This window comes from Gavialis gangeticus, unplaced genomic scaffold (genome assembly GCF_001723915.1).
Source record: "Gavialis gangeticus isolate Ggan-Ray unplaced genomic scaffold, GavGan_comp1, whole genome shotgun sequence".
NCBI lineage: Eukaryota > Metazoa > Chordata > Crocodylia > Gavialidae > Gavialis > Gavialis gangeticus.
Genome location: NW_017728996.1, coordinates 48,697,678 through 48,717,104, shown reverse-complemented (window position 1 = coordinate 48,717,104; position 19,427 = coordinate 48,697,678). Strand labels below are relative to the sequence as shown.

Genomic DNA, 19,427 nt, shown 5'->3' with positions numbered 1-19,427 from the left:
CTGGCTTTTGTTTCTAAACAAGCCTTTTTATGGAAAACACTGGCCTGGAGCCCTTCATGGGGATAATATTTCAATCCCCCTTTAGTCTGGCCACATAGAAACACTCCGCAATGCTGTATTTCTCCTCTCCTTGCATTTATTCCATCTCTGCCTGCGTCAGCTTCAATTCCACTTCATCCCTCAAGGATAGACTTTAAATAGACAAAGTCTGTTTCTGCAAGCCAAACTCTTCCTGCCCACACTGGCATTTCTCCTCTCTTCTGCATGTTGGAGATTCCCAGTGGTATTCTCACTACAGGGCTCTGTGCTGGTCTCTTTAAAGTCCACGTGGATTGGGAGGGGACTATGGACAAGTCTACAGATGACTTCTGACGTTTGGGAAATTAACCAAAGTGGGGTTTTAATTTTATTAACTCAGAATAATTTCCCAAGGAAGTGGCTTGTACTGAGATTGTGAATGGGTATTTGGGGAGCCAACGGGAGTCCCAGATGGGGAAGGCTGTACATTTTGTGGTGTGCGGGGAATCCATCTGGACTCACGCAACTGAATTTGTAGCAGTCTCTTGGTTTTGCACGGTACCAGAATCTGTCTGGTGTTGAAGCTGCTCTGCTTCCTCCTGAGATTTCTAAACTTGGGAACTTATAGAACCTGATTTGTGTCTTTATTTCCATAGTTCAAGGGATGGCTCAGCAAACCTTTTGCTGGCAAGGAACACCATTTAAGTTAGTTCAGATCCTTCCGCTGTTTGCCCTGCCCATGCCCTGACTGTACTGTTTGTTTTGGGTTTACATGCCTGTAGCTGTTATGTAATTTTTTTGTTTTTTGTTCTGGTTCCTTGTGGCTACCAAAACAAGAAATCCCCATGCCTTCACAACAAGGAGAACTTGCATTCAGTGTCACTTCCACTGAAAGGGACCCTGTGCCCTTCAGCCTGCCTCATTTAGGCAGCTATACTTAAAGTATGAATGCTTGCACAGCTAGTATGGAATAAGTAGCAGTACTTTGAGCTATAGAGGAGGAACGCTTTTAGACCCACCCGTCTGTCTTGAGGCACTTTGCAAATGTGGGTCAACATTATTTGTGTACGGGGAGGAAAGTGAGGCACAGAACAGAGAAGAGACTGGTCTAAGTTCACATATCAGGATAGAACCAGGAGTCCTGCTTTCTTTTCCTACTGTTTGTATGCTGGATCCCAGTGTGTATAAACTTAGACCAAGGGGCTTGCATTCTGTCGGGTGGGACAATACAGTGTTCCTGAGTTATCATGCATCCAGTGTTTGTGTGTTCAGTCTAAAGGGAGATGAACTTGGATATGTCAAGATTGTGCTGGGGCTTAAGTGCATTAAAAAATACGTAAAAGTTTTGGTTTTTTGAAATGGCAGGAGTTCCTTTCAGATTCTGTGTCCCTGTGTTTCTACTACAATAGGAAGCTGACTTCCAGTCCTGGAATGCAAATAGTACTTCATCACCCCCTTAAATGGCTGACAGCTGATGCATAAGGACTTAGTCATGTGTGACCAGTTCCCAGGAAAAGGATGTAAGGTGTGTGTAGTGTTCTCATAGTGTGTACCCTATCCTTATGTCCCTTTGAATTGAGGTGGCACTTGCTCTGAAACACACATGGCCAAGCCATGATTCATCAAAGCTAATCCCAACTGCATTTTACTGAAGCTGGTCACACAACCAGAAAGTGTTTCCTTCCTTTCTTTTCACAACCTGGTCATCAAGTACAGCAAGAACCAAATCTGGATGAAGTTATTACAGGATGCAATAAATCTGTGGATGAGTGAGCTAAGCAGAAGGGGATTGGCATCATATGAGTTACCATCTGGCTGAGAGATTACAGTGAGGTTCAACCTACCTGCCCCTGGTGAGGTTCTAGATGCATATTATGATCCTTGAGTTATTTCTCAATGGAGCAGGAGCTAATGCTAGTCCCTGGAGCCCCTTTTCTCTGCCTGTTGGTACAGATCCTCCAGTTCCCCTGGTTGTATGCAACTCCTAGATTGAAAGCTCTTTGAGGCAGGGGGCTTTTTGCTCAGCAGCTAGACAGGGAGTCCCTGGGAACTTTACTAGGGAATAAAAGTGAAGTAATAACAAGCAGATTGTGTGTCTTAATCCTCTTTTTCCCAAAGGTGCTGGATACTCTCATCTCAACCGAATGCAGCTCAGCAGCTTTGAAAATCAGCCCAGTAAAGTTTGATGCCTTCACAGTATACCCCCAGCATTTCTGGGAGCTAAGTTATAGGTTACCCCTTTGAAATACTTGGGTATGGAAGACAGATCCTAGTTACTGGGACTGTCAGTGTTCATGCTTCATTGGTTTCCCAGCTGTCCAGGAAGGAAGGACTTTTAGGAAGATTGGGTGCCTGTTGTTAACACCTTAATATCTAATCTTAGTCTCTTATCGGCTGGGGTGCTGAGCTGGAGGGACCACAGACTTGCCCTCTTGCATCCTTTATTATATTCAGCTGAATGGTGCTGCTTTGTAGATGGCTTAATATGAAACCTAATTCTCTCCAGACTTGATTGAATGTTTCCTTGGAATCGGTGTTCCATGGAGATGGGGTCGTTTTGGCCAGAGCTCCAATGTGTCCCTGCCAGTCTCCTCCTGGTTCTCCTAGCCAGCTTCAGCAGCCTGCATGTTGTGCTGCTAAGGACCCAGGGCTCCCACAGTCTATGACTCTGAGGCATCTTATTAGGTAGGTGGCCTTAGAGGTGGAGACCCCAAGGCTCTCCATGTTAATGGATTCATTTATTTCAGTGGAGATCTTGGGGAAAAACCAAATGCCAATGTATGGAAATCCTTAGTGAGTCACTCCCAGCTCAGTCCTACCATTAATATATCAGGGATATGAGACCTGCTATGCCTGAATCAGACAGATGGTCCCTCTAGCCCACTATCCTGGCCAATGCTCTATGCTTCACAAGGTCCAATATCCCGCCCCCCCGCATCAGAGGCAACTTTGCAACAACCTGCTTAGGAGGACAGACCCCTCCAAGCCTGCTGTTGCTTAGCTAGCGCTCCAAAACAGCAGCGCATGGGCTGCTCCCTCTTGATACACAAGCTGGCATACTAGTGTCCTGGCATCTGATTTCTATGCATTGTTTTCTATTCTGTAGTCTAACCCCCATCTGGCTCCTGCCAAGGTGCTTGCAGCTGGTATGTCCTGTCGCAACAAAGGTGCAGTAGACAAAGCAGAATATTTGGAAGCCTTCTGTCTCACACCATTACAGCCTTGCTGATGGAGAGGTAGACGTGTGAAAGCTCGTCAGGTCTCTAATATTGCTGGGAAGAAATTGGGCATCTTGGGGTTGCTGGGAAGGCAGGCAAAGGGCAGTGATTCTGAAGTAGGGCGTTGTGTACATGGGGTGACCTGAGATCCTTTCAAAGGTCTGGGGGCTGGGGTGCCACACAATACTGACACTGAGATGCTGAACCACCTACTCATGATTCACAAAATAAACCCCAAGATTTCAAATAGGAATCTGTGGTGTTAAAAACAGGCGGAGCTGCTGTGGTCTTTCTGAGTTCTTAATGGCAGAAGAACTACTTTATATTTCCTGCAGTTAAAAACAAGTGAAACTCAGAGCTGGCATTTCCCAAGGGGGGCCTTGCATTTTGAAAGGTTGAGAACCAGTGTTATAAGGCAGCCTCATCCCTGGATATTTGATATCTCTCTCTCCTGACTGCATGCTTAGGCTAGAAGGTTTTGAGGGCAGGTGTCACACTTATCTCAAGGGCCCTGACTCTGCAGTTGGACCCTTGCAGAGCTCAGTCAGTCAGGCACTAAACAGATCATCAGTCTCCTCGTAGTGTCCAGTCATAGGATAGGACACTGTGATTTTTATGTTGCCTCTGTGGAATTTGAAGCATTCCCAGAGAAAACACTTCTCTTGCTGTGAAGCAGAGCAGGATCCTGCTTTCTGAAAAATATCTGACCTTCTGGGCTGCCGCTGGGAGTTACTGGCTTATCGTTCCACTGGGAATTTGTCCCTGAAAAGATACAAGTGTAGACACAGCTACAGCCCTGGCCTTGGCTGGGATGGCTGCAAACAATCCAGGGCAAAGAAACACTGATAAGCAATAGCCCTGATATGCCAGCCTCCCCCACCCCACTGGTGACGGGTGGCGAGGCAGGAGACTGCATTCTCATGAGAATCTCTCCGTGGGAGATGTAAAGGTCGGGGAAAGGGAAATTGGCCTTTCTGTGCTGCCTGGGGGGATGATGCCCCTGCCCTCTTGTAGTGTGGATGGAGGTGAAAGCAGTCAGTTTTGTCCAGTGGACAGCACACCAGGCTGCACTTGGGGAGACCTGGGGTCTTTTCCTAGCTCTGCCTGCTGCATGATCTTGGACATGTCCCCCACCTCTGTGCCTCAGTTTCCCCACCTGTAAACAGGAGCTATTGATGCTAGTGACCACCTTGTGTGCTCTAGTAGAGTCTGAGGGGTTCACCTATGTAGACTTCCCCTATTAACTTGAGTTTCTCCATACGTACAACACTGCGGAAGGGACCAGGCTAACTGGAGGACTGGTCCAGGAAGTTGTCTCCACTTCTTACCTGTATTGCAGGATTTCCAGGATGAAGAATGGTCAATCCTGGCCCAGGGCCATGCCCTTTCTCCTAAACAAGACTCAGTTCAAAGGCACCATCTCCCTGCCTCTCTCAAGCACTGTGTCCATGCAGCATCCCAGGGCAAAGGGTCACTAGTGCTCTCCTAAAGTATACAAATACAAACTGGCACTGGCACAGAGGTGTGGTTATAACCTGGGGATGTGTTTTATAAATCCTTCTGTATCCAGTGCATGGAGGATAGGGGTCCATTCCAGCCTCATCTTGACAGGTATGTCCCTTTGGCTCAGGAGGGAGCAGTTGCTACTTTGAGCTTTGAAAGGTCCAAGTCACCCTGTAGGCTGTGGTCGAGATGGTGGCCATCATACTGACAGGGCTGGAACCCAGTCATCCTGGCCTGTTTGGGGTGGGCTAGAGGGCAAATGGGAAGCCCAAGGGGTAAAGTAACTGGCTTTCCCCACTACTTGGGGAAGTATAACAGAGGTCTGGCAGCTGAAGGAAGAAGCAAGAGGATGGAGAAACATGGGGCACAGACAATGTCCTGGTACTTTCTGAAGTGAGGGAAGACCATGGCCCTCGAATTTGCTAAACAAAGAACAGGTGCAAAGTGATCGTGAGAAACTGTTAATCTACTGCCTTGGGTTAAAACGAAATATGCTGGGAGAGACTGTGTGCTGCCAAGTCTGGCAGGAAGGGGGATGGATAGATAGGTGCTGAAGCTAGGGTAGCATTATTTTGCTCGAAATCCTTTTGATTCTGGCCTGTACCAGGGGCCAAGGCAGCTACTGATGTAAAGTAGGGGGAGGCCAGTGATATGCTACCTAAAACAATCCCTGTGCTGGGAAGCTGGTAGTTCTCCAGTGCCTGCCCTGGACAAATTATCTCTGTTTGGTAGGAGACTTTTCTGGTCCCTTTATTGTATCCTAGCAGGGCCCAGGGCTGGGCTGGGGCATGTTGAATCCTTCCTCTTGTTCCTAGGCCTATTTTGCACAAAGTACAGCCTTGCTCGCCAGGTGAATACCTCTGTCACTGGCTGGGTGACTCCACATCCTATTATGCCAGTTAACAGGGAGGTGGCATCTCTTTGTCCCCCACTGGCCAACTCCCGTGAGAGCCAAGCAGAGTGATAAGGGGTTCTGTGGATCAAAGGCGACCTTTGGGTGACACCTGTGCAGCCTTCCTGCTGTCAGATGGGCGTGAAGCAGGAAACTAGTGCACCTGGGGCACAGACTCAGCTATCCATCGGGAGGTGTCAGAAGGTCAGCACCCAGCTGGGTCCATACCCCAGGCACACTTGTTCCCTGTTCCTTCCACTCGCAGCTGTGCTGACTCTGCCCAATGCCTGGGACCAAGCACAGCAAAACCGGCTCCATCTCGCTCATCAGGGCTGCTGAGTAAGTGAGGGCTATTTCAATGCAGCTGTGTTTCAAGGCAAAACTGCTGATGGGAGATGTGATAAACTTGCCTCCAGCACCCAACTAAGCAAAACCAGGAAACCAGACCATGTTAGGGTTAGAGAGGGCAGAGACTAGTAGCCCCTTGCCTGTGCCTGACTGACTTGCTTTGAGTCCTGCATCCCAGTGTGCAGAGTCCTCAACTGAACACAGACTCCCACTCATGAGGGAACTGCAACTAGGACAGAAACTCATGTCTCAGCAAAGCAAAAGGCAAAGGGAAAACATCATGTGTCTCTTTTTTCTGATAGCTGGATGCTGCTTGCCCTTAAGTAACCAAATCACTGACAGCAGGCTGCCATGTCTCTAAGGGTAGAAACAGATGCCTATTGTCCTGCAGCATCAGCGGGCGAGACAATAGGCAGTGTGTTCTCCCAGGGCTTGAGGGGTCCCTGTCTTGTGCACCCTGGGAACTCCTGCACAGGATCAGGCCCCTCAAGCCCTGGGAGCACCTGCGGGGCTTTCTGTGCTTAATGAGCCACGCACCCAGGATCTCTGAGCTGCACCAGTGTTAAGCAGAGAAACCCCAGCCATGTTTGTAGCACGACAAGGGGAATAGATATCTGTTTGCTTGGCCTTTCTGCTGCCATAAAAATGTTTGACAGCACAAAGGCAATGATTGGTGACAAAAGTAACCTGTTTGCAGAGTCCTTGTTGGAGCAGCTGGCCTGTTGTCTACAGAGACCTGCTTGCATAATGTACACGGGTAAACTATTGGTTAAGATTCTAGCTGGACTTTCATTTGACCTTAGGTTGTCCATGCTTTGCCACAGACTTCCTGGGTGTGACCTGAGGCAAGTCACTTAACCTCTCTGTGTGCTACTTCTTCATTTGCCAGAGGGAGATAATAGCTCTACTTCACAAGATTACAAACTTGATTACAAACTGCTGTTGTGATTACAAACTTTTTTTTCCCCTAGTCCTACAAATAGACCATGTCACTGTTTTCATTTTAAGGGGTCCCCCCTAAGCCCATTTTACATATACTATGAAAAGGAGGGATTTCCCTGACTGGGACCCTGCACTCTTTGCCTGAAGAGGTTTCCAAAACTAATGATTCTTCTATAATTTATCTTCTTTTGCTTAAAAAAAGAAAAGGGGGAAGTTCTGAAATAGGATGAGGAAGTTGCAGTAATAGATCAAGAAAGAGCAATAATTTCCAGTCTAGGAAGCTTTCAAATGCTTTCACAAGCATTAGTGAAATAAATGGATAATTCTACTAATATCTGGCTCTGTAGCCAGATAAGCTAATAACAAACCTTTTAGAGTGCTTTGTGCCTACACGTTAGCCACTTTATTGTCAGGAAACTTTAGAGGGGCCAGATCTCTGCTCTCCTCTTAAGAACATGAGAGATGCCATCCCAGGCCAGCCTACAGGTCCATCTAATGTAGTATCCTGTTATCTCACCAAGGTTGACCTTCGGGTCAACATCCTTCTGTTCCTGACCAAGGTCTCCATCTACCAGACCCAGAAGGAGATGCAGATGGGGGGAATTCAGGTGACTGTGGGTGTTGTCCTTTTACTGTGCACTGGAGGGAAGTGGGCAGTGGGGTCCCCCAGGGCTTGGTCCTTGGGCCTGCACTGTTCAATTTTGTTATTAGTGACTTGGACAACAGGGTGAAAAGCAGCCTGTTTAAATTTGCTGATGATACCAAGATTTGGGATGAGGTGAGCACGCTAGTAGGGAAGGACAGATTACAGCAGGACCTGGACAGGTTACAGGGGTGGGCTAACAAAACCAGGATGGGTTTCAATACTGACAAGTGCAGGGTGCAGCACTTGGTCAGTGGGAACCAGCAGCACACGTATAAGCTGGGAAACCCTTCTTGAGAGCACGGAGGCAGAAAGAGATCTTGGAGTCATTACTGACCCCAAGATGAACATGGGCCAAAAATGTGAGGTCATGGTCAGTAGGGCTAACCGTACCTTGTCCTACGTCCACAGATGCATCTCAAGCAGGTCCAAGGAAGTGATCCTCCCCCTCTGTGCGGCACTGGACAGGCCGCAGCTGGAGTACTGTGTCCAGTTCTGGACGCCGCACTTCAGGAGGGATGCGGACAGCTTGGAGGGGTCCAGAGGAGGCCACTCGCATGATCAGGGGGCAGCAGGGCAGGCCCTATGAGGAGAGGTGACGGGACCTGAACTTGTTCAGCCTACACAAGAGAAGGCTGAGGGGCGACCTGGTGGCTGTCTTTAAACTCACTAGGGGAGACCAGCGGGGTTTGGGAGAGACCTTGTTCCCCCTAGTGCCCCCCGGAGTAGCAAGGAATAACAGCCACAAGTTGCTAGAGAGTAGGTTTAGACTAGACATCAGTGAAGCCATACTTCACGGTCAGGACAGCTAGGATCTTGAACCAACTTCCAAGGGAAGTGGTGATGGCTCCTACCCTGGGGGTCTTTAAGAGGAGGCTCAACATCTACCTGGCTGGGGTCATTTGAGCCGGGTTTTTCTCTCCTGCCCAGGGCAGGGCGTCGGACTTGAAGATCTACAAGGTCCCGTCCAACCCTACTTCTATGAATCTATGAACCCATGAAAAATCTTTTTGTTATGGCTGCATAGAGCAGGAACAGAGCTTAATCCTCAGATGAGGCATCCTCCTCTTAGTAGACTCTGAAATAGGAAGAGAGATCAGGAACAGCAAGCAGAAACCAAATTGCCCTAAGAAAGGTCAGCTTGAATAGTGGAACATCAAGGCCTTTAAAAGGAAGAGACAATTGTTAACTGGAAAACAATGATCCATTAAGTCTACTGACTTCCTCAGCTGTCTCACCAGTAATAGCACAGCTACTGTGCTATGGAAAAGGAATTGTAGCACGGTGCTTCTATTCTGGGCAGAGAAACAGCTTCCCTGCTTCACACGCACACACCATACACCACCCATGCACTCACAGGGCCGGTCCAAAGGTACTTGGCGAACTGTGTACCTCAGCACCCCCACCACTTCCAATAGAGGAAAATAAGAAGTCTAGAACGAACTTTTACCTCTGAGATCTTTTCAGAGGTCTTTCTCCCCTTACCAAACCAAAGGTCTGAGACCAAAATGGAGCCGTAGCCAGCCAGGGCTGTTATTTAGAATGATGTTCCTGTTATTTTGTTTTGCGTATAATTTTGGTGCCCCCAAATTTTGGTACCCTAGGTGACCACCTTCTTTGCGTAATGGTTGGAGCAGCCCTGTGCATGTGCACACTCTTTTGGGGGAAAGGGAGGTTCATTTTGTATGTGAGAAAATATAGTAGTTTAATTTGTGCAACTCTCCTATTGTGTGTGTGTGTGTGTGTGTGTGTGTGTGTGTGTGTTCCTTCATAGTAAGGTGCAGAATCATGTACTCTTGGGATGGGTTGCTCTGAGTTAGTTAGTTAATTATCAGATTCGCTCTTCTCTTGTGAAAACACCTCTGTCTGCTTCTCCATTACCTCACCCAACAGACGCTCCCATGGCACATCCCCTTCTTGGCTCCTGCTCTGTATTTTTGTTGTGACACAGATCGTGGTACTCACCCCATTTCCCCTGCAAAGCACAAAGCTTTCTTTTCATTTACCCATTTGCCCTGCGTGCTTAGCAAATGAGATGACAATCGCTCCCTTGATTCTTCTGCTGACTGGGGGTTTTGTGTAAAATGAAGAAAATGCCAGCCAAGAGTTCAGAAAGAGTTGATGGGGCATTAGAAACTGGAGTCGAGCACTCCCAGGAGGTAAGGGGCTCTTTTAGATATTTCAGGCTGTTCCTGGAGCCACAGCTCTTCCACTCTGACTTCCCTTGGCTGAGTTTGACTCCCTTTATCCGGTACTGTCCGTTCTAGGCAGTGGGTTGAAAAGCAGCAAGTGGTTTTGGTACATTTTTATCTCCTAAATCTTTGTCTAACAACGTTTCCCCAGAGGGATATCTTTTGTGCTTTACAGACTGTGTGAACCAGGATTGTTCACCTATCCCTGAATTGCAGCTGTCTCTGGGGTGGATCATGATAGCCCCTGAATGCCCGTAGCTTTGCATGACTAGCATTAAAAGGAGGAATACAGAAGTTGCTTTATCCTGGAATTTGACCAGGATACATTTTAGCACAGAAAGCCATAGGATCTCCAAAAGAAAACAAATGGACAAGACTTCAACTTTTATACTTGGTCTATTTATGTTATGTATACACTCCCCATGTCCCATAGGGTCTTGAGTGCCTCGCGCTCTTCACTGGAGTTAACCCCATTACCCTCCCTGTAAGCCAGGGTAATGCTGTTATCTCTTCTTTTCCAGAGAGACTGTGTGACTTGCGCAGGGTAACATCAAGAGGCTGTAGCAGAGCAGGGCCTCAGTCAATGCTGCTGTCAGTTAAGTGCCCACCCCTGGGTGCTCTGGATCCCAGAATGAGATGTGCTTCCACTGTAGCCCTAAGAGGAGGAGCTCACACTCACCCCAGGGCCTAGGATTCATACTGGTTAGCTGTGGGAACTGAACTCCCTGCCAAGCAGTCAAACAATCCGAATTACCGTTAGGAGAAATATAGATCATTTCAGTCTTGGTATAGGGCAGTGACTTTTAACCTGTGGTCTGTGAACCCTGGGGGTCTGCACACTAAGTCTAAGGGATCCGCAAGGGATGAGTGTGATCAATCAAAGGTATGTGAATACCCACACTTACAAAGGGGTCTGCACCTCCATTTGACACTTCTTATGGGGTCCACAAATGGAGCAAAGTTGAAAACCCTTTTGTATAGGGCCTCTAACCCACCTATTCAGACCACCTTCGGATGCCTGCATTGTAGACACTGTGACACTGAAGTGGAGGCTTCAGCAAGGATCTAGCCTTTAGGTGCGGAGCTGGAGGGAAGAGCACCAGCGCCACTTCAGCAAACCACTAAGATTCTTCTCGGAGGTCCCCATGCCAGGTCCTTTTGCTGATGAGAGCAAATACAACCACAAGTAAAATTTCTCTGGGTTTGGGCTAGTGAACTGTGAATATTTTTGGTTAGGCACCTTTACTCTGCTCTCTGGAAGCAGCCGGTCAAAAGGAAAACAAACAGTGCTTGGCGCCAGCAAATGACTGTTTTCATCCTAGCTGTTTGGAAGAGAAACTAGTTGTTTCCTTCTATTTATTGCCTTGTTTTCCAGCAGGTTGGGTGGGGGAGGGACCTGGTGGCTGCCTACAAACTTGTTAGGGGAGATCAGCAGCAAACAGGAAGTGTCCTATTCCCCCCAGCACCACCTGGGGTGACAAGGAACAATGGCCAGAAGCTGCTGGAGAATAGGTTCAGGTTAGGGATTAGGAGGCACTGTTTCACTGTCAGGGTGGCTAGGATCTGGAACCAACTGCCTAGAGAAGTGGTCCTCGCTCCTACCCTGGGTAAATTCAAAAAGAGGTTGGATGAACACCTGTCTGGGGTCGTGTGATCCCAGCATGTGCTCCGGCCAGTGGCAGGGGGTCAGACTAGATGATCTATTTAGGTCCCTTCTGACCCCTAACTACTATGTAACTATAATTTGTTGTAAGCATGCAACATTTATTCTTTTTGCAATGAAGGCAGGCTATAATATACATGTGTCTTTGCCTTTGTGTAAGGGGCAGTGTGATCCAAGGTTGGGAATGGAACAAGTTAAATAGTAATGAATGATGTATGAAAAATAGGCCCTTTTTGCTGTTGGTCAGCCGTCCAGGAAAAGAAAGAAATGCAATGATTTAGTTCAGCAAAATGCCCTTTGCCTGAAATTCATTAGTATGTTGCTGACTTGTGAATAGTGGCAGTAGGTGTTGACGTGGATCAGTTATGTGCACCATGGGATGAGATTCAGATTGTGGATTGGATGCCCTCTGCTATTTAATGCATAGCAATGCAGATGGCATGTAGAGGTGTCAAATCTGAAATTCACAGTTTGAAATTTAATGAGGGTGGTGGCATGTTCTTTGTGATTCCAAATTTGTTTCCTGTAGAAGTCCAAGCTTAACATTTTGCTTTTGGGAGATCCTTCACACCAGCAAGGCTTGTTTTGCTGGAATATTCACAGCAAGTGAAGGTAAAGAGGGGATGTGTGAACAAAGTTGGGGCAAACTTATTGCAGATGCAAATACATACTCAAGGTTTTGTTCTGTTTGCCCAATGCTACTTAAATGTCAGGGCCACTGGTTTCTACCTGCCAGTGAATTCATTGTGAGTCTTTGCACCAGTCACTTAGTCTCTGTGCTTGGGCACTGTGGGTGGCTTCAGGTTAGCAATAGCATGGCAAGGGGGCAGGAATTTTTCTCTAGTTGTAAATGGTCAGTTCCATGGAGTGCTACTTGCCTCTAGTCCCTTGTGCAAGGGGGATTTTGCAGCTACAGAACATCCTGTTTCAAAGTCTTGCTGCATGCAGTGCAATGGCTCAAGTGATTTGTGTTGGCCAACCTGGGTGACGGTTAGCTGTGGCAAGCTTAGCTGCTGGAAAGTGGTTGCTTGCACTGAATGGTGGCTGGGGTAATGAGACAGGTGGGTAGGGCTGAGCAGGGGAAGCTCAGGCTCTGGAAGGGAAAGGCAGAATGCAATGTAGACTGAAGCTGCCGTGTATGTTTAATACAGCACTTCTTGCTTCTGCAGATGGCAAGGCCATGAGAACTGCCATGTACTGGGCCAGACCCTTGGTGCATCTCGCCCAGTATCCTGTCACAGCCAAAGATATTGCTTCCCAAGAGGTGGTGGAGAAGAGAGTTTCAGTGGAGAGTGTTTTACATCCTCCTCAAACCCCTGAAGGACTTGGGGACTAGGGTGGTACTGAGCTCAGTGCCGTCCTTTCTCTCCCAATGTGGCCCCCAAGCCTCCCCTACTAAGCGTGGGGAAGATCCAGTTCCCAGTAACAACCCTTTCCCTGGTGTGGCAGGACATGTACAGTCTTTCCTGTCTTAAACAGTGGCAGTGTTGGGGGATGACCAGGGCATTCCCAGAACTTCCCAGCCTCTCCTCTTCCACTGCAGCTTCCAGCATTCAGGTCATGGCTGGGCCTCCATAGGCCACTCTGGTGCAGAGAGCACCTGCATTTAGGGATTGTGCACCTTTGTTGTGCCATCCCTGTCCTTAGCCTGCCGATTTAACATGAGTTCTTCAGTTGTTGTAGCAGGGAGTGGGAGTGTTGGGAAGGGCTGGTGTGGTGATGGAAAGGATCCACACTGCCTCGGTGATGGTGTTGCCTGCTGCTGTATAGGGAAGAGGCTGGCAGCGCCTAGGACTCTGGCACTTTTGGGGTCTTGGCGGGGCGCTGATGCAGCAGTGGCTTGCTTGTAGCTGGCCCCAGCATGACCATGCTTTGGAGGGTGCTATCACAGCTGGTGTCTTGAGTGGCACAGCTAGGGCACTGCTGTGAGGAAGTTCACTTTTCTGGAGTCCCAGCTGCTCTTGAGGACGAAGCCTGCAGAGCACCCAGCAGCCTGTAACCCTTGGCTCCATTAAACCTTTTCTCCCTTTCTGCTGGCCGTGGCAGCCACACTAGGCAGGCACTCGGCACGCTCATTGCTGGCTCATCCGTGCTCCAGGCAAGGAGGAATTTCTGGTCGTGTGCTGCTTGGCCTTTACAGATTTGTAAACAGAGACACGTGCCATGTCAGTGATTAATAGCCTCACCCTGGCAGCTTGTCCAGGCTCTATCATCCTTGTTCCGCATAATGTGCTTGGCTGCTGAATTAGTTGCTAACTGGAGTGGACCCAAGGGTAGCTCTGCAGAAAAGCAAGCCCTAAGAGTGAGATATATATTTAATGCTGGTACTGCAATAGGAGACTGGGGAGCTGACTGCCTGTGACATGCCAAACAAAGGCAGCACCAAGACAAGCTTCTCCCATCCAGGGCTGGGTTGTTAGCCCAGAGGGTAGCTGAAGTGCTGCAGATCCCTAGTATGTAATGGACAGCAGGATCTTCAGGGCAGGCAAACTGCTTATGCTAGAGCTTTGTTGCAGCCAGGACGCCCCTGAAAAGTCCTGCCTTCCTGGAGGGGGTCTTAGGAGCATGGAGCCCTTTCAGAGCTTGACCTCTAAGCCAGTCAATACAATAAAAATACCGATTAGCTTTATCTAATTCCATACTTTCTTGCACCCCACGTGCCCCCCACATAAGGCATGCATTTAGCTTTGGGAAGGAAGAATGAAGGGAGGGGAAAAAAGATATTTCTTTTTCAGCCATGGCTGAATGCTGGCTGCAGGAGATCCTGACCGCAGCGGCTGTGGTTGCAAGGGGGTTAACACTAGCTCTGACCCTGGAGAGGGAACTCTATCCAATGCCTCCCTGAGGCTGGCAGGGGGAGAAGCACGAAAGGCTGCAGTATCTCCCTGTTTCTGTTCTTCCATTCTTCTAGTATTCCAGGAATGAAAAATCAGCTTCCCTGCTTAAGATGCCCCCCCTGATTTTTGTGGGGGGGGGGGGGGGAGGGTGTGTATATGTGAGTAAATACAGTAGTTGGATGTTGTTTTGGGGGCATCACATAGATCTTCCCTCCCCCAGCCTGGGAACTGCTAGGCAGTGCACACTTGCAGCCAGCTTCTGGAGGAGGCTTCTAGCCACTTCCATATTGTCCTCTTGCAGAAAGGCAATTGCTTGCCCTGCATCTCGGCCTTCTCAAGAGGCTGCATTAGCAAAATGGAGCAGGGACAGGAGGTCCTTAAGGGAAAGAGTGAATAAAGAGAAAGGGAAATTGCTGAGCGCAAGAAGATTTCTCACAGATCTGGGAGACCAGCTAGAAGGATCTAGTCTGTAGCAATCTATTCAGTGGGCCTTGCAACATGCTTATTTAGCCTCTTGCATGCTGGCAAGGGGTAGGCTGAAGGATGCTGGCCCAGGGTGTAATGGTGTTTATGCAGGGAGTCCTCTCTTGGAGCAATTGTATGCTTTCTTGGTCACGCATGAAGCTGCCCATCTCCCCGCCTTGGGGGGGGGGGTGTCATGTTTGTGGCCACAGCTCCTCTTGGCTGTAGGTGGGAGCGGAGCACAGGATAAAGGGATCCGGCAGGAGGGTGGAGGCACAAAGCCAGCTGTGACGTGAGAGAGCTGCTTGCCCCAGGAGAGAGGAAGCCCAGAGCCTGGCTCTGAACCCAGTGCAGCTGACGTAGCTCCATCCCCCTGGCAACTTGTGGCTCCAGGTGTGGGACTGAGGGCATCCCAGGAGGGGCGGGTGATTACTGAAGCTCAAGGTGATCCTGAGGATTCCCCATCCTCTTCCTGACGATGCTTTCCCGAAGGGGAGGGACCTTTGCTTCACCCCGGCCATGGTGCCAATGTCCTCTTGCCCTAGCTGAACAGTGGCCGTGTTCAGCATGGAGCTGGGGCTAGATGAGGTTTCTGCAGCTCCTCTAGGCTTGTTCCTCAGTGCCTTCCTCTTCTTCCTCCAGGCCCTGGAGTGTTATTTTGCAGAAAGGGAAGCTAGCTGTATGTGGGGGAAGGGAGAGGTCTCCAAGCCACAGCCCAAAGATTGGGGGGGGGGCTGTTTGGTGCAGTGAGTTTCGTGATGCTCAGTACATCTGCTCCAGACTCGCCAATGAGGTGCCTTGTTGCTGAGTCTGGAGCAGAAGGTGCAGGTTTCAGGGGCTCGAGGGAACCTTGCATGAAGCACACCTTTGCTGGGGAAGGACAGGGTTGGATCAGCAAAACGAGACAGGTCTGATGGTTAGTGCCATGGGTGGGCAAGCAGGGCCCTGGCTACTGCTCACAGGGTGGAGGGCACCAGAATGGATCTAGGGGGCACCTCTCCTCTTTCCCTCCCTGACAAACACCGTCTAAGTAGGGGCTCTGGCTCCAGCAACAGGGAGGGCAGAGCGGGGTTGGCGGCAGCAGCTGGCAGAACCAGGGTGCTGCAGGGGAAGGGGTAGGTATCAGAGTTAATCCCCTTCTCTCCTTTTTGCCACTGAAAAACAGTGTTTTAAGTGGCTGCACGACACACATTGGCAATAAAAGGTGGTGACATCTGCATCCCACAGCAGCAAACCTTGTGCCACTGTCCCGGCACAGTGCAGTGCCAACATCCAGGGTGTAGAGTGGGCCGGTTACACCTCTGGCAGAAGCCAAGGCACTTACCCCTCTGCGCCCAAGTCCTTGTATCCACCCAGCAGGGCTAGTAAGTGACCTGCTTCACAGGGTTTGCAGGGCCCCCAGCTCTGGGCTCCTCAGCCTCCCCGAAAGCAAGAGCCAGACACTCAAAAGCATTTAAGTGCCTAATTCCCACGGGTTCCAAGGAGATTTGTGTGCCAAAGTACCTTTTTGAGGATCTGAGCCCAGCTTCCTCCCTGGGCAAAGAGACAGATGGGCAGAGGTAAGCCAGCCCATTTCCTGCCCACTCTCCATGGCGTTCTTCTTGGCATATGGAAGGGGCCGCAAGAAGCAGCGCACGCAGGTCTGAAAGGATCGGGAATGCACTTGGCAGTTAGCTCTGGCTGGGCAGGAGATCAATAATTCGGCCACTTTGGAGTCCGTTGCTGGTCTCGTGGATCTCGTTCTGCCCTTCGAGTGCCTCCTTCGACACATGTTCCTTCCTCCTCCCTTCCATCCTCTCCTGCTGGGGTCATGGGGAGATGTGGCAGCCCCTCTCTTCACCTCTTGCCTCCCTCTTGGCCATGTTTTTTTTAGCTCTGTAGTTCTGTTTATGCCTGAGTCCAAAGTGGGAGGCATCAGCTGGCAGGGCAGGAGTGAGAGAGTTTGCTTGTGGCAGGCAGAGAGAGTGTAAAGCCCCAGCTGCTGGATCCACATGCTCTGTTGTTGTGCAGGCCGGTGCACGGTGCTGTGGGTCTGGGCTGGGCTGAGTGTCCTCATCTTTTTGAGTGTACAGATTTTTGCCTAGGGTTTTCTCTGTTGATCACAGCGGTGAGATTGGTGCAGGGTATTGGGGCTGTAATACCATCCCAGCTCTGTATACCCTTACTGGGCAGAACTGGAAAGCTGCCTGGTTTCCCTGATGCTTCCGGCACCTGGTCCGTCAGCCAACCTCATAGGCAGGATTCCTGACTGTAGAGCTCATTGTTTGGACATATCCAATGATTCCAGCTGGCAGCCTTATCTTTGACCTATTTCTGTGTTTGCAGCTGCATTTATCTCATATCAAGACTGCCTCTAACCAAGAGGGTTAGATGTGGGTGAGCTGTGTGTGTGTGTTCCTTATCCAGGGCTCCCATCTGTGTCTGAGACCATTCTTGCTGGATCCACACACAAGCCTGATGAATCCTTTTCTCTTTGTTTTCTAGGGGAGAAACGGTTTTCATATGAGAAAAGCGAGGCACAGACAGTCTTCTACCATGAAGATGAGCACCCTGCTCTTCTTGTTGGAGGAAAGGACAAGCTTTATTATTTTGACTTTGAAAACTCAGACAACTATACGGTAAGCAGACTACACAGCCACACATGATTTTAACTTCCCAGCCCTCCCATAAGTCATTCAACACTGTCATTCCTTAGGGTGCCATTGGGGACACTGAGTCGCAGAGAAATTCAGTGGCTTGCCCACTTTTCCCAAGCAGATCAGTGGCAAAGCCAAGAGTAGAAGGCAGGTTATTAGACAGTCTCTCAATACTGTGCCTTAATCCTGCTCTATGCTGGTCCTGTCCAGATGGCTCAGTGAGGTCACACTCCAGGGTCTGTGATGTCAACATTCAGAACTGCTGAATCAAGTATGATGTCACATAGACTAGATGGGGATGTCACTGGGTCGAGGGAGAGCAGTGCTCAAGGGCAGAGCTACCAGGATGTCACTCTTCTGGCCTTCCCATTTGGAAGTGGGAGGACCAGGCTTCTAGAGATGGCATGAGGCGGGCAGAAGGGTGTATGAGGGTGGAAGGTTTTTTACCTTTCTCCTGCTTTGGTCTTTCATGTGCCAAGCACAAACTCTCCCTTCTGGATTCCTATGTTCAAAAGCCTGGATAACTCTGAGAGCTCCAGGCTGTCCTCCACCTCTCTCTCCCACTCAACCATTGGTACCCACCTCTCAATGACCTGAGCCTTTCCCAGCAGCCTTGGTCCCAAAATGCCTCTGAAAGTGACTTGACCTGATCCATCCAGCACCTCCAAATACTCATCCTAGAGCTCCCCACTTCCGGAAAGACCAGATTTCACTTCAGTTTCTCTCTCAGGATCTGGACACACATCCTTACATAGTCTTGCTTCTCGTATGCTTTGAATGACCAATTCCCATGTGAGAACCATATGGGAAGTGCTGAATTTCAATGGCTAATTACTCTGCCATGGATACACAACCGACCAGTCTTCCTTTCTGGCTGAGATGGTGGGTGCCACATGAGCTCAGAGTGTTTAGTCAATGTTGGCAATTAGCATTCAGAGAGGGAATGAATTAACATGAGGCTCTTTCTTCCTTCTTCAGGAGGACTTCTTCCCTGGAAGAGCACCAGAACAGTGTGTAAGTATGGAGGTCTAGTTGGGTGGATTGATCACACTGAGGGATATTATGAGGCTTCCCAGAGCTGCTGTAGGGTTGCTGACCCATTTAGGGCTGGGGCTAAAAAAATGCCTTGGATAAGATGGAGCTGAAAGGGAGCCACTTGGAGATTGGTTAAACAAACCATGATCAGAGAACGTAGGTTTAAGTCAGGGAGGCTGTTGGTAAGAGGGATCATTTATTGAGATGGTGATGGATGGAAGAACTGGATTTTGTTAGTGTGAGGAGTATTTATGTAAAACTGAGTGTTGATGTGAAATGTCTAAATAGGAGACTAAGTTAGCTCTGTACTTGAGAGTAGGGCCTAGTTTGGGACACATGGATAGCGATTTGTTCTCCCTGAGTAAATTCTCTGGTACAGTAAATGAGACGAGATGATTTGTGAAAGCCATTAGCAACCCACATGGAGTATGTGCCTGCCAGTGGTCCAAAGGTTGGGCCTGGAGTGGGCGGGTATCTACCATTCACCATTGCCTTTCTTTTCCAGGGTGACCAAGCCAATTACCTCACATTCATTGAAAAGGTCAATGACAGGATTCTAGTGTGCGGGACAAATTCCTGCCAACCCACCTGCTGGCACTGGGTAAGCCATGTTTAATTCTGCTCCCTTTTTACCACTTCAGGCGAGTGAGAAGAGAACCTAGCTCTTCTGAGCCTTTGCTCAAGTCTTCTCCACCAGGTCCAGGTTAGTGTCTCAGTGTACTTCAGGGCTATAGCACAGACTGGAAGGTGGCACAGAAGGGTCACCTGCCAGAGGTGGGAAGAGAGCCCAGGAGTCCTGACTCCCAGGTGCTTGCTTTCACCTATGGCCTGGTGGGGAAGATGCTGGACAAAGAGATGGGAGACCCAGGTTCTGTGTCAGCTTACTTGTCTTGTGATCAGAGCAAATCGCTCCACGCTTGCCCAGCCTGTGCAAAAGGGGTGTTGATCACACTCCTCTTCCCTCCTAAAGTTTTCTGTAAGACTTCAGAGCCCTTTCTGCCTTGAGCTCTTTTTTTTTTTTTTTTTTTTTTTTTTTTT

General features: G+C 49.2%; 1 protein-coding gene across 1 annotated transcript in view; it reads left to right on the top strand.

The window, feature by feature from the left end:
• The window catches only part of SEMA7A (semaphorin 7A (John Milton Hagen blood group)), a 52,210-nt gene that overhangs the window by 15,654 nt on the left and 17,129 nt on the right, over positions 1–19,427 (top strand). Inside the window, exons 2-4 of the mRNA XM_019504454.1 lie at positions 17,203–17,336; positions 18,333–18,368; positions 18,895–18,990. Coding sequence (XP_019359999.1) covers positions 17,203–17,336; positions 18,333–18,368; positions 18,895–18,990 — 266 coding nt within the window. The remainder of the gene's footprint in view (positions 1–17,202; positions 17,337–18,332; positions 18,369–18,894; positions 18,991–19,427) is intronic.